Genomic DNA, 18,912 nt, shown 5'->3' with positions numbered 1-18,912 from the left:
CTACAGGTTGATGTCGGATGACGTGCAGAGCTCTTCAGAGCTTGAAGGTGGCTGGACCCTGATAATGTGACAGATTCCGTTTTATTGGACGTACCGCAGCTTTCGAACGTCTCGAACGTCTCGAACCTAAGATTTTTTAGGGTTGACGTTGACCTTGCTCCGGAATAGGGAAGGTCTATTCCATCCGATCTCAGGCCACTCGATATTGTTCAGAAAGAGATATGTAACTGTTGTTTACGATAGATGGCTAGGGAAAACCATGACAAAATTAAAATAAATCTGGACAGTATGCCTGGCTGGCTGCCGACATTGATAATAGATAATTTTGCTCCTTCAGCAATTGAAAGTGAAGGGAGAAGATACCACCGTAGTGAGACAGACAATCCACTGGACGGAGTCGAGTTATTGCCGTTGTTCAAAGAACTGGACAAGGTTGAAACTATCGCCAACCGTCGCTACTAATTCATCTCGACGGACTCGTGTTAGGCCATTGAGAAAAGGGGAGATGAGACGATCGTCGTTCTGGCCGGTCTGTGCTTCAGCCCCAAGCCCCTAACTAATATTAACGAAAACACCCTAATCGAGTCATAATTTTCATGGCCCCTGATTCGAAATTTTAGCGCGGGAAAGAAAGGGCAAAGCAAAAATAAGGAGCAACTTCTCTTTTCCTTCTTTTTTTCTCGACCAATCCTCTCGGTGTTTTGTATAGGACTAAGGGACCAATCGTCACGACTTTTTTGCCGTCTGCGGGCCAGTAAACAGAGAAAGAGTCGCCTTAATTCCCGGACCGCCTCAGGCATCCATCCGCTCATTCATCAATCATCCATTCAGGTGCTCCGTCAGCCGCGTGTCTCACTCCGTCGCTTTTTCGCTGATTGCCTTCTACCTCATAACCTTACTAAACCTTTTTTTTTTTCTTCCCTTCGCTTGTACCGGACAGCTTCTTCCTACGTTTTCTCACTCTCCTTGACTGAATTAACGCTTCTCCTTTGTTTCCCTATTCTTGCCGGCACCGGAGCTTCGTCCTGTCGCAAATCGATCCACCCACCCTTTCCCCCCCAGTTTCCCGTACGACCCGACTCTGCCATCGTCCCAACCAGATTCGGTTGCCTTAGGCTGGTCAATAAACAACCCAGAAACGGGACCTTATCGCGGAGGAATCCATAACTTTGACTATTAAATAATCTTCCGATCGAAGAATCCCATCACAATGAGTGTACGCTCTCCCGGTGACGACCCCCTTCGTCTCCACGTTCTTGCCCCTCCCCTTAACCGCATGGTACTTCGATGGACCACTAATTGAACAATTGATGTAGGGCGGCTACGGTTCATACAACCCCTATGGTGGCCAGGGAGGCTACCAGCAAGCTAGCAGCATAGAGGAGGGTAATGGCAACTATGGTAAGCGCGCGTGACGGACCGCAAAACAATCGAATGTCATCTAATCGATCTCTTGGCAGAGATGAACCAGGTGGGTGGTGGCTACGATACCCAGCCTGCCGACCCGACCAGCTTGCTCAACAAGTGCCGTGAAATCAACGACGGTATCGCCGACATTCGCGCTAAGCGCGAGGGACAGCTCGCGGCCGCGCAGAATGGTTTGCTGGACTCGAGCACCGGAAAGGAAGACCAAGTTTCTCGCCAGACCCTAGACTACGTCGAGGATGAAATCAACAACGGTTTCCGCTATCTCCGTGACCTCCTGAAGAAGATCAAACAGACTCCCGGCTCCGGAGACAGCCGTGTACAGACCCAGGTCGATGTGACAAGCCGCAACCTGCGCCGCGAAATCGAGCAGTACCAGCGGGCCCAATCGGATTTCCAGAAGCGTTTGAGGGAGCAGGTTCGCCGTCGTTATGAAATTGCCAACCCCGATGCGACCCCCGAGGAGTTGGAGCAGGGGGTTGATAACGTTCTCATGGGACAGGAGCAGACCTTCCAGGTAGGCGACATCCGCCGAGATCTCACGTTAAGCCCAATTGCTAACATGCGTCATTTAGCTCACTGGTAGCCGGACCCGTCAAGCCAACGATGCCAGACAGGCTGCTCTGGAGCGTTCGGCCGCAATTCGGAAGATTGAACAAGATATGATGGAGCTTGGTCGGCTGTACCAAGAAGTCGCAGAGCTTGTGCACCAGCAAGAGCCTGCCGTCGAACAGATCAACCAGGGCGCCGAAGAGGTCGCTGGAAACGTCGCCAACGCCAACACTCAGATCACCCATGCCATTGACAGCGCGCGTCGGGCAAGAAAGTGGAAGTGGTATGCCTTGCTTATCATCAGTAAGTATCACAGATGCCACCATTTGTATCTGGGAGGAAGGAGCTGACCTCGACATAGTTCTCATCATTGCCATCGTTGTTGGTGTCGCTGTCGGTGTAACCCAGGGAAACAAGTAGTCTCAAGACTCATGAATTTTCTGACTGTGACCCTTATGGTCACGTTGGCTTTCTCCGTGAACTCCGATCAACTCTTGTCTCCGACCCTATGCGTTTCCATACCTCTGTGTTTCATGTTGCGATTCCCTCTTCTCGTCTAGTTGCTTTGAACCTTGTATACCCATGCAAGGGCTGGAACGAATTTGTGCTTCTGCTGCTTTCTAATCGATCTGTGCGACTTACACCGGCAGGATGTTCCCCGTGTTATCTCGATGACCACGGTAAGCTCAACCGCCAATTTCACTCCCTATTTGCGTTGGATCTCTTATGTACTTTTACCCTTGTTATACCACTTGATTGCTGTCTGTCGCGTTTCGTCTGTGTTTGAAAAAGCTTGTCTTGCGAGTGTCTCTACCTTTGCGTTTCCTGTTTCCATGGTCTTTGTATTCACTGATGGTCGTGTATAGTTTCCGCATCTTAATCGAATGCGGCCTGATGACTGCTGCTCTTGGATAGGATGCGCATGATACTGCTGCACGTGTATATACTAGAGTTCCTTCGCTTGCTTTGACTTTTGGCGCTAGATCTATGTAATAATCGACTATTCCACTAATCAATCTAATGAGCCATCGCAACACCAGGAATCCGGAGCCAGTGGTAGATCAAATGTGCTCTATTGTAGGGGTTGCCCACACATTTTCCAGTGTGCTTTCATACAGAATTCCGGATAGAGATTCAAGTCCAGGTGCAGTCACATTATTGGGTATCGCAAAGCCGTATCTATATTTACGCAAAAAACATTGTTCGCGATTTCACAATGTCATGCTTTATGCCTGCGCTTTTCTTTCCTTCTCCCTCTGCTCCTCTTCCGGCGTCCGAGTTCGTAACTGCAGCGCATGAATTCCTCCCTCTCGGTCCATCTCCTCCTTTAGCAAAGCGTACACCATGCGGTGACGGGCCGGCTGCATCTTCGACTTGAATGCTTCGGAGGTAATCGTTATGCTAACAAAGTGATATCAGTCAGGCGCTGTTTCGCAGGAGCCGACGGGTGGGGGACAAACTGAAAGTGCGTTTCCTTGGACGTTGACCCACGCATCGGCGCATGGTGCGCATGGAGATGGGAATCATTCCGGATTATAAGATTGGAGGGGGAGAAAGCAGTGGTGATCTGGCAGGGTGGGATACATTAGCACGTCGACATTGCGGGTGTAGTAGGGTAGAGAAAGAATGCTGTGCTTCGTACTTTCTCACGGACGGCATCTTCGACGGGAGTATTGGAAGCCATTCTGGAGGTTGTTGAGAACAGACGACGAGGGACAAGGCCGGAACGGCTGTGACGGAGGAGGGAGAGCATGGGATGTGGTTGAATTGCAGGAAGTGGGAGATGTCGATTTGCGGAGGAGCGTTGGTAAGTAATGGATAAATTGATGGATTTCATTGGTACTGGTATTTCATGTCATCATGTGAAGCGGCTTTCCCCATACCGCCGATCGGGAGAGCTTCCGACTCCGACCAAAAGCTCCCGACTTTGGCTCCAAACAATGACATCAATCAGTCTCTTTGTCCAGTCTGATATCCATTGACGGATTTTGCACCTTGATTGCTATTCGTATAGAAGATAAATATGCCATACGCATCCCGCTAACTTCAAAATGCAAGGACGCATGCTGATTTCGGCCCTTTCGCGGGGCTCTGGGCCCTTGGCTCGTCGCGCATTTCAGTCGTTTCTAAAATGCAATGCTCTCCACCAACCTCGATTCCAACCAATTAATTGTCGGTCGCTCTCAACTTTGCCAAACCTACCTCTTTTCCAAGCTCTCCGAGATCACGACCAATCTAGTCTTGCTGTCGTTCACAGCGCATCGTCCCGCTCCTTTACCTACGGCAATCTCGTTGCCGATGTCGTCCGTGCAAAGGAAAGACTCCTTGAGTGTGCCAAAGGCCAGCAAGATGGGCTTGCAGGAGAAAGAATTGCATTTCTGGCGGAGAATAGCTACGATTACGTAGGTACTGTTTCTCTTCTCTCTTGTCTACCCTGCCTGGCTGGTTACTGATCATGGTCTCAGTGACTCTTCTTTCCATTCTTGCTAGCGATGCGATCGCCTTACCCCTCTCTCCGGCCTTCCCCGTCGGCGAATTGAAGTATATCATGGATAATTCCCAGGCCAAAGTGCTCGTTGCTACCGAAAAGTATGCGACCAAGGCACATGATATCTTGAACGCTGGTCTTGAACGAGAACCTATTCTAGAAGTCATGGAGAAGATTACAACCGGGGCAAGCAGTTTGGACCAAATAAACCTGCAGGACATTGTGCAGGAGTCTCGTGGCGGAATGATGCTATATACCTCAGGTACTACCAATAGGCCGGTAAGGACACCTCATCCCAGCAGTGCGGGATATAGTCATATTGATACGTACTAGAAAGGCGTGTTGATCCCGCAATCAGCACTTACGGCGCAAGCAGCGTCCTTGCTGGAGGCATGGAAATATTCTCCGGATGACCGGTTACTCCATCTTCTTCCGCTGCATCATATCCATGGGACTATCAATGCCATTGTAACGCCCATTCTGGCTGGCTCGTCTATTGAATTTATGTTCCCTTTCAACACAGATGCTGTGTGGAAGAGGCTTGCGGCTCCCTTTTTACCCGCATCCTCAGCGAGCAAGATTACTTTCCTTACAGCTGTCCCAACGATCTACAACCGACTCTTATCCTCTTTCCCCGGCCTGTCCCCTGAAGTGCAAGCGGCAGCGAAGAAAGGGATTGCACCCGAGAATCTACGTCTGAATATCTCTGGATCGGCAGCTTTGCCGACTCCTACTAAGCAAGCGTGGCAGGATCTCAGCAATGGCAATGTCCTTCTGGAGCGTTTTGGAATGACCGAAGTCGGTATGGCTATCAGCTGCGGCCTCGACTTCGCCGATCGGGTTGATGGTAGTGTCGGGTGGGCATTGCCGTCTGTGGAGGCTAGACTTGTGGATACGGAGACAAACGAAGTTATACAGCCTGGAGAGGAATACGATGCGAATGGACGCGAGCGTGAAGGTGAAATCCAGCTCCGTGGCCCTACTATTTTCCGGGAGTATTGGGCCAATGAGAAAGCCACAAAAGAAGCGTTTGTCGACAGTGATGATGGTAAGAGCAAATGGTTCAAGACTGGGGACGTTGCCACGCGCCGAGTAGTCGAGCATGCTGGGAAAGGAACAAGTGGAGATTGGGCACAGGGACCTATGTATTTCATTCAAGGCCGACTGAGCGTGGATATCATCAAGACCGGTGGAGAAAAGGTCAGCGCATTGGAGGTGGAAAGAGAGCTGCTGTCCCTGTAGGTCCTCCTGTACCGCATGGAAAACTGCATACTGATCTGCTGTAGCCCTCAAGTTAGCGAAGCAGCTGTGGTGGGACTTCCATCTGAGCAGTGGGGCCAGAAGGTCGCTGCAGTGGTTGTTCTCGACGCAGAAAAGGCTGCGAATACTGGTCGCAATGGCAAGCCATGGGGTGCCCTTGACATGCGACGTGCCCTTAAGGATCGCCTAGCAAGCTATAAGATGCCCCAGGAGATGAAAGTTCTCAACAAACCGATCCCAAGGAATGCAATGGGCAAAGGTAAGCTCCTGTCTCTCGTTGGCCATGGTGGCATACTTACTGGCATATAGTGAACAAAAAGACACTTGTCAAGGAGGTCTTTGGAATCTAATCGCATATGGACTGTCAACACTGTACAATATCTCGACTGTATCTATGTAATCATGTTGGATGAATTCCAAATGTTATTCCCTTGAAACTTTTTTCGCCCACTTGAAAATAAGAAACCCATGGCCTTGTCTACTAGATCAACTTGAGCCCGCGAGACACAGGAGGCTTTGATCTATGTGAATTCCATCGGCCAGGGGCTGGGGAAGTTTCTTCAGCTGGATTCGATAAATGCCGTGGTCCTTGGCGGAAGACTAGCTCCCCCCGGGTTGCTGATCCCAACCTTGAAGCAGTCTGCAGCGGCTAAATCCGGACATCCCTCCGCACCCGTTATGGCCCGCAAAGACCGGCAAAACATATACTCTGCAACGTTATAGCATAAATGCTTCGTTTTATTATTTCCCGGTCTCAGTCTGACGCTACTCTCGCGGTGCGAAGCCGTTGATCAGACCCCTTAATAACCTTAATACTGTCAACATTGCCGACGCGCATCCTCCGCACTGGTGGATTTTAATATATCTAAAACCGGATCACAATGGCAATGAGACATCCGGAAAAACATGTGCATGAATCAAGTCGGACCATCGGGCCGCAATGGTCGGAATCCCATATCAGACGCTCTTAAGCTCCCACAAGCCTTGGTGCTCTGTCTCGGGATAATACATAAATAACGGCTACGCCCCGGCGCATATACGACAGCACACATACTCTTTATATACCAGCAAGCCGAGGCCTTTTAGCATGATCTGGACACTCGTTCCCTTCGTGGCACTTCTGCCACTAGCGACAGCCCAACAGGCGGGCACTACGCCTGATGCCCATCCCAGACTCACCACATATAAATGCACATCGCAGAGTGGCTGCATAAAGCAGAACACCTCAGTTGTTCTGGATGCAGCAACTCACTTCATCCACAAAAAAGGGACAGAAACTTCCTGCACCAACAGCAACGGCTTAGACACTTCCATCTGTCCGGATAAACAAACCTGCGCTGACAACTGTGTCGTTGATGGTATCACGGACTACAGCAGCTACGGTGTCGAAACAGAGAATGCCACGTTGACCCTTCACCAGTACTTGCAAACTGGCGACGGCACAAAGTCCGTGTCACCGCGCGTCTACCTCCTCGCGGAAGACGGAGAGAACTACTCCATGCTGAAACTCACGAATCAGGAATTCACCTTCGATGTCGATGCATCCACCCTCGTATGCGGTATGAATGGTGCTTTATATCTGTCTGAAATGGAGGCCTCTGGCGGAAGGAGCTCCCTGAACCAAGCCGGAGCCACATATGGAACTGGGTACTGTGACGCTCAATGCTACACCAAGGAATGGATCAACGGCGAAGCCAACACCGAGGGTGTGGGCTCCTGCTGTCAGGAAATGGATATTTGGGAAGCCAACGCCCGAGCAACAGGACTTACACCACACCCTTGCAACACAACCGGCCTGTACGGGTGCAGCGGCTCAGAGTGCGAAGCTTCCGGCGTCTGTGACAAGCCTGGCTGTGGATTCAACCCGTACGCCCTAGGTGCAAAGGACTACTACGGTTACGGTCTCAAGGTCAACACCAACGAGACACTCACAGTTGTAACCCAGTTCCTCACAACTGATAACACCACCTCAGGCCAACTCAGCGAAATCCGCCGTCTTTATATCCAGAATGGGCAGGTCATTCAAAATGCTGCCGTCACTTCCGGAGGCAAAACTGTCGACTCGATTACAAAGGACCTCTGCAGCGACGAAGGAAGTGCCTTCAACCGGCTTGGTGGCCTCGAGGAAATGGGCAACGCCCTGGGCCGCGGCATGGTTCTTGCGATGAGTATCTGGAACGACGCAGGCTCGTTCATGCAATGGCTTGATGGTGGCAATGCAGGACCGTGCAGTGCAACTGAGGGAGACCCGGCGTTGATTGAGAAATTGTATCCAGACACTCATGTGAAGTTTTCCAACATTCGGTGGGGAGACATTGGATCGACCTACCAGCATTAGAATGGGTTCTACATCGTCTGTGGTTATGTATGTATGATATCTTTGCGCTTGATTGCTATATGTGATGCGAAATATAGCGAAGTTGATCCATAAATGAATACATCCCGATTCTTGCATACCGTCAACAGGTTCCATGCCATACGCCAATAGAGGCAGAATACAAAGGTTCTATACCCAGTGAGTGCAGTAATATACACACGCTAGGAGGGAACGTAGGATAAACGGATTTTATCCCATGAAAACAAAGGATACCATCCCCAGACACACGCATGAAAATCCCACCATCGAAAACAAACTAGAACCACATCAGTAGCCTCACGTACTCGGCCACTCAAGATCCCTCCAAGGCCTCCCCCGAGTCTCCCTCGCCAACTCCTCCAAAGACTTCCAATTCCAAACGCGCTCCCCGGGATTCACCAGCTCATTATCACAGCCCAACCCAGCCGGAGAATGATTGATCTTGCCCTCCGCCATCAGAAACCTCAAATACGCCGCCGGATCACTCCCCACCACGCTAGTAACCCTATCCTTATACTCCCCCAACGCAATCTCAGTCACCTCAATCGGCCCACCCCCCTCCCTCTCCATGACCCTCGCAACATCAGCAACACACTTGGTATCCCCCGCAACATGCACCACATCCGGCACCTCCCCCTCAGCAGCAAACAAGCGACAAAGCCCCGCAACAACCCTCCCCACATCGCCCAACCCTGTAAACGAAACCCGCTCCGCAGACGACCCCACACTCTCATACCGTCCGCCACGGGTATCAAACCCAAACCAAGGCCCAATACTATCCTCCATAAACAGTCCACAAAACACCCGACAGACCTTCACCTGGGGAGGCAATATCTCCCGCGCGAGAGCATAATGTCGCTTCTTCGCGTCCCATTCTAGATGCGGGAAGTCGTGGATGTAGTGGTTTACCCCGAACTCGGAGGGGATGTACAACTTGATGTTTGTTTTGGGGATGGCACGCAGGAGGTCTTCCTTGAAACTGTGGCCGGAGGGCCCGATTGCGTTGATTAGGATGTCGATGTCGGTTAGGGCTTGGGCGAGGCTGGTTGGCGTGTATTTGCGGAGTTGGAGTTTGGGATTGGAGGGGATGTTGGGGATGGAGGACGAGGCTTCGGAACGGGTGAGCAGGATTATGGAGGTGAAGGAGCTGATGAAGGGAGTGCTGAGCAGGGCGGTGGTTATGTGCTCTCCTAGGTGCCTGTGCCGCCGGCTATGGCTATTGTTGGTTTGGGGGGCATTTTGTATGGAGTTTGGAATAGGTGAGTGGGGTTGGGGTTGAGAATTGAGGATTGAGGGACGCAGGTTTCTTGGAGATTGCTACGGGATTTATATAGGTGAATGGTCCTTTACTTAGGAGTATATGGGTAAGCAGACCTGGTGATTCATCATCCTATACATCTACTTGGCAGGGTTGGTATGCAAAAGTCAAACTGGGCAAACAGCCGGAATGGATTCGGGCTATTCCTTTCTTAGCCTGGTGGATGCTGTTTACATTGTATGTTCTGTTTGCTACTTGTCATCATTGGCTAAAGCTGGTTCAGTGGACTGTTTGCACTGGGACAAAAGTCAATTCTGATTGGCTCGCATTCCTGTCCCTTAATTCCGCTGTTTGATAAGGCTTACAAACTGAGGTATGCGGAGCCCTAGGTCGAGGATAGTCGATGCTAGAACTTCTGAATAATTTTTTCTTTGGATTTACTTCTTCCGATTCTCCTAGAGAGAGCTTCTATGTCTTGCAAAGAAGATTGCATTTTGCATTGAGGGGTAAGGTCATATTGTCGGACTGTCAGTGTCCTCGCCACTTCAGGTTGATACTATTCCACAGTGAACAGACTCTATAATATCGACTTCTACCACTTGTCAGAAATCTCAAAATGAACTCTCGATTGATAAGGGCACTTCAGCACCTCATCCAGGAGGCCCATGGCCATGTCTCTCAACATCCATCATGTCATTCATGCTCGCACAATATGAACCCCGATTACATTTCTCAGATGGAGACATGGTCACAGCTAGAAACAATGAGACGACTGCTGTGCCAGCGGCCACCGATTCCCGAACTACCTACGGAAATACTCGAAGACATTGACGCAGTCATCACACATCGAAACAATAAAGCAGTGCTCACCTCATCTACATCAATCCACCCGAGCGTTGTATTCAAGCCCAACAATGATAAGACAACAGAGAAATCGAGCTCCAAGGCAATCAGTATATATCTGTGGAGAGGCGACATCACAGCTTTGACTGACATAACCGCAATTGTCAACGCTGCGAACTCTCAGCTTCTCGGTTGTTTCCGTCCGGACCATCGCTGCATTGACAATGTTATACACTCTGCTGCCGGCCCACGTCTTCGCGATTCGTGCAACTCTTTAATGCTTGAGCAAGGGCATCCAGAGCCGGTAGGATCTGTAAAATTTACCCCGGGTTTCAATTTACCAACACCATGGGTATTACACACTGTGGGCCCGCAAGTGAACTCTAGGAAGAGTCCTGGAACAGTACAGCAGCAACAACTAGCAAGTTGTTACAGGTCTTGCCTTGATGCCACTGAGTCACTTCCTGCATGTCCGGACGGCCGTAAGGTTGTAGCCTTCTGCTGTATCTCAACAGGACTTTTTGCTTTCCCGCCGGACATGGCCGCCAAGATTGCTCTGGAGACCGTGATACAATGGTGCTTGGATCACCCGGCAACAACCGTGACTGATATAATCTTCGACACCTTCCTGGAGAGAGACTACGAGTTGTATCAAGCAAATATTGCGGCGCTCAAGACTAGCTTTGCCTCCCCAGGCGTCCAGATATCTTTCCCACCAAGTCCACCCGATCAACCCAAGGCACTCATTACCCCTACCATATCCAAGGCGCGAAGCTGGCTCCAAGAAGCAGACTACCTAGTTATCTCCGCCGGTGCTGGTCTCTCAGCAGCTATCGGCCTCGACTATACTTCTACATCTCTTTTCCAAAAACATTTCCCGGGGTTTCTCCACCTCGGCCTAGGACGCCTATACGACGTGTTCGGATTCAACGACTGGGACAGCCCGAACCAAAAATGGGGCTACTACTTCCTCCACCTAAACATGGTCCGGACCTGGCCGGCATCAAAACTCTACGACGCCCTGCGTAAATTCGCGGCCCACTTTGACGATAGATACTTCGTTCGCACATCTAACGCCGATGGCCAATTCGTTGCCAACGGCTTCCCAGCAGAGAAGGTATCCACACCACAAGGACAATACAGTTTCCTGCAATGCTTCGCCAAATGCCGACCCGATGCCGTATTTCCTTCCGATCCCTTTGTGGACGCCGCGTTACCCTTTATTGATCTAAAGAGCTAGGTTCTCACGGATGAAACGAAGATCCCGGCATGTCAATATTGCGGCGGCGAACTGACACTCTGTGTGCGTGGTGGCGATTATTTCAACCCTGCCCCATTCCGTGGGCAGGAGCGTAAGTGGAAGCAATATATGGATGATGTTGCCAGCAATCTGGATGGTAGGAGGGCTGTTATTCTTGAGCTGGGTGTAGGGCTCAATACGCCGGCCGTGTTGAGGTGGCCGAATGAGGAGCTGGTGGGGGACCTTTCGAATCCTGGCTTTCGACTTATTAGGGCGGGAATAGGGCTTCTGGATGTGCGCCTTGGGATTTGGAGGAACGGGATTTGGCTGTTGGGATTGAAGGGGACTTGGGTTTGGTTGTGGAGGCGTTGGTGGGTTGAAGTTTGTTATAGATCCGATATTTGTATAGAGAGATACTATAGATTGTCTAGGGACGTTTAAATGATGAATTATAATTTAGTATTACTTAGGGGCTTTGATTGAGTCCAAATTGGAAGCCTAAGGCAATAAATTGGCATGCAGCTTCACCGCTGCTTCGACATACCAAGAAGTATCGTTTTCTCAAACGGTGCTTGGCTATGAACAACATGGCTAACCTATCGATGCCACGTATCATGTTCTAGCTACTCTGTAATAGAAGAGCAAGTTGGTTAGTACTGGTTGCATCTCACTCAGTAATAGGCTGGGCCTCTCTCACCACCAAGCTACGTAATTACAGCAGCTTGAAGACGCAAGATAGAGTTGTAATGTGGTCAGTGGATGGATAATAGGCAGACATGCATATATTCATGCAGTATATCGTCACTTTCTGCAATATGCCAACAACGTAGATACATCACAGAAGCAGGGCCACCTAGACCAAGAGTTACCACTCTTATAACCTCGCAGAAGCGCTAGTGTGATCGTAGAACACTGTTCAGAAGCCAGTTCATGGTAAATGCTGCTTCGGCGAGTATTTTTCAATATATTAGCAACCTCATACTACTTTATTTATCTACTCAGTGGCAACAAACGGTATTTCCAATCTACCCCTCTGAAACTCGCCATTATCTTTCTTGTCCACCTGGTCGTTTCTCTGTTTCGGTGGCTCGCAGAGCAGATAGTGTACAACATGCGGAAGGACAATCCATCACCCTGCAACCATGAGCGTCAGAAGCAGACCATTTCTCGTTCAATAGGTCATCTTACTTTTATGCTCTTCATCACCCCTTTGATTTCCATTTGGTGGAGCGCTATAACAGACTACAATGGCTCCCTTCAGCTTTCTGTCACGAGATTCTTGGCAGATCCAAAGGCGTCATTGAGCTGGTATTCTCTGCCTTCCCACGATATCAGCGTTGCTTTTGCGAAATGGATTCTCTTCGAAGCTATTCTATATACCGTACTGCCGGGTAGGATATGTGCTGGTCAACCCACGCCATCAGGACACACCTTACCTTATACAATGAACGGCCTATCATTTTTCACATTCTCAATTATCTTCTTCTTGGTCTCGGCAGCTCTCGGATGGACTGAGCTTTCCTTCATAGCCAGCAACTGGAGAGACATTATCCTGGTGCTGAATGCGTTCGCTTGGTTGCTTACAGGCCTAGCCTTTCTAAAGGGGCGCATTGCTCCGTCATATAAATATGATAACAAGGAGAATGGTAATAGATACCATCTCGAAAAGTAGCTACTTTCTAACAAACCTCAACAGATTCATACATCTCCGATATCTGGCGAGGCATTGAGCTCCATCCTCGGTTCGGCGCAGCATGGGATCTCAAAATCTTCCACAACGGACGCTGGACCATGACCGCACTCGCCATGATGTAAGTCCAACCATCATCGGAGGTAAAATATCTGAAACTCTAATGTTGTCCTTGTAGAGATATATCCTTCGCAGCCCTCCAATGGGAAATGCACGGTTATATAACGTACACGATGATATGCGTACTGCTACTCCGGAACATTCTCATCGTCAACTTCTTCACAAATGAAGAATGGTAAGCATCTCCTCACTACCAAAGCCGCATCACAATCTAACTTCAGCCCCTAGGTATCTCCGTAGTATGGACGTATGCGACGAGCCCTTCGGATTCTACTTCGCGTGGGAATCCGGTGTTTTCTTCCCGACAATGTACACTTTGCAGACGCAGTATCTTGCCCTGAACCCCGTTGAGCTTCCCCTCACTCGTATTATCTCAATATTTTCCCTCGGAGTCACAGGATTCATCGTCTACTATGTCGCCACAGAGCAAAAGAATGTAGTATGCGACATGAAGAGTGCCAAGGAGGTGGGACACGAAAAGGCGCAGTTTGTTCGTGCTTCGTATACGACGACTGATGGGGTCGGGAGAGAGTCACTCTTGTTGTGTAGTGGTATGTTACCGTTTAAGCACGATGCTTCACATGTGATACTTATGAATAGTCCAGGGCTGTGGAGACATATCCGACATCCCAATTATCTGGGCGTATTGATATTGACGTACGCCATGTGCGCATTGTGTGGGACCGAGGCCCTGCTTCCTTGGAATGAGGCTGTCTTTGCTACTGCTTTCCTGGCCTATAGATGTACTAGGGATGAGAGAAACTGTCTGAGGAAGTATGGCAAGGATTGGGAGGTTTATTGTCAGAGAGTGAGATGGAGCTGGTGCCGGGGTTGTATTGATTTTCCTTCACTTTCTGGAGTAAACTTTTGCTAGCCATACAGAAGGAACTTTTCATAGCCGTATACACGTCTTACTTGGTAACGTTTACTAGTAGACTGTATCACTACGAAGGCTTTTGGAACGGTCAAACATCTGGTTTGAAGATATGACAGATAGTAGTACCATGCATCGTGGCCCTAAGTGAGTGTTCACAAATTCAAAGGATAACGTTGAAGTGTGTATGGACATGGGTTAGATGCCCAGGTACTTTCAAGGTCTCTATTCAAGCCGTTCACGAATAACATTATCCCAAGTCCAATTTAACAGCTATGCGTAACCTTACTGAGTCCGTATTGAATGTTGACTGAGCTAAGTAATAATTTGGGTCCTATGGAATGTAGATATCAGCAAGTCAAGGAGAAGTTGGACAAACAGCTCGCAAGCGACGTCAATCATAAAGCCAGATTATCAATTTGGAGTAGCCAAGGAACTCGAGGAATACATCAAATCTTGAATAGACTCCAGAAGGAAAAGGTATTGGTAGGCCGGGGATTACCCGATGCTTTAGCCATATCTCTATCCACCCTCACCCCCGCCTGGGTGTTTGGGGAGAGGTCATGATAATAGCCACCACCGATCCCTTGACTGACACGCTCACTATCCCTGGTGAAACCTCCCCGAACCCCACCATGGACGTGATGGTGCTTCACAAATTCGTATGTAGCGCCAGCAGAGGCGTCGAAGCCATTCTTGTGACCATAACCCCCAACCGCAGCTTGAAGGCTCCCCATGTCTGCGTTCAAGCTAGCGCCGACAGGGTTCTTGCTCATATCAAGCCTCACACCCGGATTGTGGGATAGAGGCATACTGTAGACCGTCCCAGTTGGAGCCCCTGGCATGAGGGGAGTGTCCCATCTGGTATCACGCGTGCTGAACAAGCTGTTCGACCCGGACAATTTGCCGAGATTTATATCACTGCGGCTCAGACCACTATTGCCGAGTCCGAGGTCGAGGCGGTAGCTGAACTGATCATTGAACGATGAGTTGCTGAATAGATTGTTGTTCATTTTTGCCGTTAGCGGAACTGGCCGAGTACCTGCTATCGAATTAGCATTGGACGCCACGGATATTGACAGTACGAACCAAAAGAGATGTAAGGTGATTGCTGCGAAGAGGAATTAGTCTTGAAATGATAACTCAAGACGAATATCCCTATTTCATATTTCAGTAGGAGTCAGCCACAGCTCACCATGGTACATCATTCCCGGAATCCCGGCTCAACGTAATTTCTTCGTGTTATTCTATGATTTTCTGCCATGTGTGTCTGTCATTGATAAGGTGCTTATCTGTAACTTCCTTGAAGTAATAGTATGCTCTTCTGCATATACTCCTGGCGTCGATGCGGGAGTCACGGTTACATATCTACTAACAAGGGCAATCCTCCATTGCCAGGCAGTATTTCCGCATCCGAAGCTGCGAGACCCAATATGGAACTTTGACGCACTCTGCTATACCTAAGAGGACAAAGAGATGGCACAGCGGGTGAGTGCAAGGCGCACCTTTGCCAAACATTTTGAGGTCAGGCGTACCACTCTACAGATCTTCCTACGAAGTGCCAGTTAGTCTCCACCGACTTACTTGGCAGCCTTGGTATCGTTATTAATACTAGAGACGCCTACTTTCACATGAATTCCCTACACGGCTGTCATCTTCCCTTTGCTAAACCAGGACTGCTGTTATCTCACGATTTCCTTTTGGCCCCCGCCCCCACATCCTGGATCTTCCCATCAGCGACAATTATTGGAGGGCGCACCAACATCGGACATAGCTTCAATAACAGGTGGGAGGCCTTAGGAGGCCCGAGCTCTTATGAAAACCATTCATGTTTCCATCTTACTTGGTAAATCTCATGTTATCCTTGCAAAGACACTTGTCTTACAAGCTTGTTTAGTACTGTCAAATCGCAAAGAAGCTCTCTGCCTATATGATGACCGACGGATACAGTGACAGTCCTCAGGGCTCGACCATTTTCGAACTGAACAATGGTATGTTCAATAGCTATACTTTTGAGGCATCCGTTGTTGAATACAGGGCTAATAGAAATACTAATGAAGGCATGAAAATACCCGCGCTCGGTTTTGGTGCTATGAAACGTCAGTGGCCGTCACCTTTGACCAGTGGTTCCACTTTTCAAGCACGACGGCTAACAGTATGCTACAGAAGGCTTAGTTCTTCCAGAAGAAGAGAGAGACTATGTCCGCAGTCTCATAGTACAAGCCATTACAGCTGGATATCGCTTAATCGATACATCTAAAATCTATGCAACTGAGGACCTTGTTGGAGAAGCCATCAAGGAGTCTGGTGTGTCTCGGTCTGACATTACTGTGGTGACGAAGCTATCTAGTGATGATCACCATGATGTGCGCGCAGCCTTTGAGAGATCACGGCGCACGCTCGATACCTACATTGATATCTACATCATGCATTGGCCGCAAGGCTATACGAAAGATGTGTCACGCCCATTGGTGCCTGATGAGAGCCCGACCTATATAGAGGTCTACAAGGAAATGGAAAAGCTAGTGGGTCCTGATTGCAGAGCTATTGGTGTCGGCAACCTCACACAGAAGACATTGGACGTCTTGCTCAAGGAGACTGAAATCCGGCCTGTGGTTAACGAAATCGAGATCCATCCCCGGAATCCCAATACAAGATTAGTCCCATATTGTCTGGAAAGAGGGATTCGTCCAATCGCATGGGGGTGAGTTGAATTTGACTGGTGATCCTTTGAGAGCAAATTTGCTTAATGTAATGAAATTCTCACAAATTGACCACTTTGAACAGCCCCTTAGCAGGCGGACCTACAAGCCATTACTCGGACACCTCCTCAATCTATGAGAATCCCCTCCTCCTCTCTCTTTCTTCACGTTACGAGCTCTCTGTCGGGGCTGTCATCTTGTCGTGGCTCGTTCAACGTGGAATCGCCGTCATTCCGCATTCAAGCTCACTAACTAGGCTGGCCGAGAATAGACGCCTCGCAAAACTAACCGACGGGGAGATCCAGGCGATAAACTCTTTGCATGAGGAAATTGGGAGAACGTGGCTTATCGATTTTGTGCCCCCGGTCTGGATGGAGGTACCAGGGAAGGGGAAGACGATTATGGGATGGACAGTACAGGAGCTTGGCTGGGTAGATGACAGGGGAGAATGCTTGGTTTAATGATGTTTCGCAGCATCCTGGACTACTACTAATAGATAAGGAAAGATGCTACAATACAACTAGATCGTATTGAAAAATCTCCGGAGTACGTATTAGATCTAGATCAGTTGGACCTCTTGAAACCCCGCCCTGATAACAAGTTAAAAACTCTAGTTCCGGCTAGATGACCAGTTCATGGAGATGATCAGTATACTTGCTGGTTTTCAAAAAGAAAAAAAAACATACAACAGCATTAGTATGACCATAGACTTATAAAGATTGCATGAACTAGAAATAATTGACCCAAGTCCGCTGCCACCAGAGTATAGTAGTCTATATACATCTCAGCAACTCAACCTCTTCCCTAATTCATTTGCACTGAACTACGTTGGCCGGATCGCCGACGGGCCTAACAGCAGCCGTGCATTCTATAGTATATTGTCAGAACGAAGCTAGGAAGATTATCTAGCCGGTTAGGAATAAGTACCTCCACGAGCGATCAGCCCCTCGCTATTTACCCAATAAGCGCAAGCTTCATGACTGGAAAGCCATGTATTTGTGTTCCTGATAGTGCATGCTTCGACAACCTCCCATCTGCTTTGCAGATCTACAGGTTACATTAGTTTGAATAGTCTCGTCGTATCCCCGGGAAGATCACCTACTGTCTGTGAAGATATAGCTGTTCTGATTTGCAATCCAGGTTCCGTCTGCAGCCTGCGCCCAAGCGTGAGCTGTCCCTGCTAGCGAAAGAGTAGCAGCAGCGACGATCGAATAAATCTGCATCTTGCGAGAATATGATGGATGTGGCTGAAGATAAAATGTATATGTGTAGGTTTGTAAAGGAGGAAGTGTCTGATGTTCAAGAGAAACCCTTTCAAACTTCGTTGATCGAGACAGACTTTATATACTAGTCTATTGGGATCACTCCGACTCCTAACAGGTAGGCGATGGTATGTAGGACCCTACCTAGATGAGGCTGAGCGGCCCCCAAACCTTAACTGCAACTGCGGGTGACAAAAATATCCGCAGACAAGCGCAGATACCTCTTCTCCCTTTTAAAAATTGGTCCCTGCGCAAATCAGTCTGCCTTGTTGACAACTATTACTGACGAAGGATTCACCTTCTCCTGGATGTCTTACTTTGTCAACCGTTTTTTGATAAGCGCTAGTGGATGTGTCTACAGTGTCAGTGCAGACTATGTTTAAGCGAGATGAATCGGTATAGACTAGTATGCATGGGGAAAGGGGGCTGGATGAGCTATCCCATGGCGGTATAGTCGCAATTCAAAATACAACGGACCCAAGGCAAAATGCTCTGGGGCGAGCAGATCTCCGTAATCTAGGCCTACAGCTAAAGCCCCCCAACTGAGGGTAAACGAAGGTCTGATTCTTCAGTGGCCTAATAAGCCCGATGACCACCTAACTTACTCGGATCCTTAGGACGATCTGAGACATTCTTGGAGTTAGAGCTACTCTATGATTGAGCCGTCTTTTCCTGGTGGCCCAGCCTAACCTCGTCATTAGAGCCTGTTCTCTTGATACAGCGGTGAGCTTAGGTACTCAGTCAACTAGTCATGAAATGTTGATTTCCAATTCGCTACTCCGTATACCTCTCTTATTTTTGTTTCTTTTCTTTTCTTTTCTTTCTTTCTTTCTTTCTTTTTT

General features: G+C 48.9%; 10 protein-coding genes across 10 annotated transcripts; 6 read left to right on the top strand and 4 right to left on the bottom strand.

Annotated features, from left to right (window-relative positions):
- Positions 1-1,052: 1,052 nt before the first annotated feature.
- ANOM_009326 (syntaxin) lies at positions 1,053-2,397 on the top strand (the record flags this gene model as incomplete). The annotated part of the gene is made up of 5 exons (XM_015554582.1): positions 1,053-1,216; positions 1,317-1,401; positions 1,461-1,942; positions 2,001-2,280; positions 2,339-2,397. Exons 1-5 carry the CDS (start codon positions 1,211-1,213, stop codon positions 2,395-2,397), a joined length of 912 nt encoding a protein of 303 aa, XP_015403005.1. The 5' UTR covers positions 1,053-1,210.
- An 806-nt stretch (positions 2,398-3,203) lies between these two features.
- ANOM_009325 (BolA family protein) lies at positions 3,204-3,771 on the bottom strand (the record flags this gene model as incomplete). Its single annotated transcript, XM_015554581.1, has 3 exons — positions 3,620-3,771; positions 3,438-3,544; positions 3,204-3,378 (listed from the first exon to the last, which is right to left on the bottom strand). The coding sequence occupies exons 1-3, from the start codon at positions 3,728-3,730 to the stop codon at positions 3,204-3,206; spliced, it is 393 nt and encodes a 130-aa protein (XP_015403002.1). The 5' UTR covers positions 3,731-3,771.
- Positions 3,772-4,028: 257 nt separating this feature from the next.
- ANOM_009324 (acyl-CoA synthetase) lies at positions 4,029-6,075 on the top strand (the record flags this gene model as incomplete). Its single annotated transcript, XM_015554580.1, has 5 exons — positions 4,029-4,383; positions 4,443-4,744; positions 4,799-5,703; positions 5,752-5,984; positions 6,035-6,075. The coding sequence occupies 5 exons, from the start codon at positions 4,029-4,031 to the stop codon at positions 6,073-6,075; spliced, it is 1,836 nt and encodes a 611-aa protein (XP_015403003.1).
- Positions 6,076-6,812: 737 nt separating this feature from the next.
- Positions 6,813-8,063, top strand: ANOM_009323 (glycoside hydrolase family 7 protein; the record flags this gene model as incomplete). The annotated part of the gene is made up of 1 exon (XM_015554579.1): positions 6,813-8,063. One exon carries the CDS (start codon positions 6,813-6,815, stop codon positions 8,061-8,063), a length of 1,251 nt encoding a protein of 416 aa, XP_015403008.1.
- A 315-nt stretch (positions 8,064-8,378) lies between these two features.
- On the bottom strand, positions 8,379-9,604 carry ANOM_009322 (isoflavone reductase family protein; the record flags this gene model as incomplete). The annotated part of the gene is made up of 2 exons (XM_015554578.1): positions 8,379-9,271; positions 9,574-9,604. A coding segment is annotated over one exon (873 nt), but the record flags the coding sequence as incomplete, so codon positions are not given.
- Positions 9,605-10,051: 447 nt separating this feature from the next.
- ANOM_009321 (putative ganglioside induced differentiation associated protein) lies at positions 10,052-11,422 on the top strand (the record flags this gene model as incomplete). The annotated part of the gene is made up of 1 exon (XM_015554577.1): positions 10,052-11,422. The coding sequence occupies one exon, from the start codon at positions 10,052-10,054 to the stop codon at positions 11,420-11,422; it is 1,371 nt and encodes a 456-aa protein (XP_015403006.1).
- Positions 11,423-12,533: 1,111 nt separating this feature from the next.
- On the top strand, positions 12,534-14,106 carry ANOM_009320 (uncharacterized protein; the record flags this gene model as incomplete). Its single annotated transcript, XM_015554576.1, has 4 exons — positions 12,534-13,068; positions 13,119-13,233; positions 13,291-13,407; positions 13,461-14,106. 4 exons carry the CDS (start codon positions 12,534-12,536, stop codon positions 14,104-14,106), a joined length of 1,413 nt encoding a protein of 470 aa, XP_015403007.1.
- Positions 14,107-14,555: 449 nt separating this feature from the next.
- Positions 14,556-15,119, bottom strand: ANOM_009319 (uncharacterized protein; the record flags this gene model as incomplete). The annotated part of the gene is made up of 1 exon (XM_015554575.1): positions 14,556-15,119. One exon carries the CDS (start codon positions 15,117-15,119, stop codon positions 14,556-14,558), a length of 564 nt encoding a protein of 187 aa, XP_015403014.1.
- Positions 15,120-16,036: 917 nt separating this feature from the next.
- Positions 16,037-17,269, top strand: ANOM_009318 (aldo/keto reductase; the record flags this gene model as incomplete). The annotated part of the gene is made up of 4 exons (XM_015554574.1): positions 16,037-16,097; positions 16,167-16,205; positions 16,273-16,810; positions 16,894-17,269. The coding sequence occupies 4 exons, from the start codon at positions 16,037-16,039 to the stop codon at positions 17,267-17,269; spliced, it is 1,014 nt and encodes a 337-aa protein (XP_015403013.1).
- A 348-nt stretch (positions 17,270-17,617) lies between these two features.
- ANOM_009317 (uncharacterized protein) lies at positions 17,618-18,031 on the bottom strand (the record flags this gene model as incomplete). The annotated part of the gene is made up of 3 exons (XM_015554573.1): positions 17,618-17,676; positions 17,736-17,855; positions 17,911-18,031. The coding sequence occupies 3 exons, from the start codon at positions 18,029-18,031 to the stop codon at positions 17,618-17,620; spliced, it is 300 nt and encodes a 99-aa protein (XP_015403012.1).
- Between the last annotated feature and the right edge of the window lie 881 nt (positions 18,032-18,912).

This window comes from Aspergillus nomiae, assembly GCF_001204775.2.
Source record: "Aspergillus nomiae NRRL 13137 chromosome Unknown contig00379, whole genome shotgun sequence".
Taxonomy (NCBI): domain Eukaryota; kingdom Fungi; phylum Ascomycota; class Eurotiomycetes; order Eurotiales; family Aspergillaceae; genus Aspergillus; species Aspergillus nomiae.
This window is presented reverse-complemented; position numbering and strand designations above follow the sequence as displayed.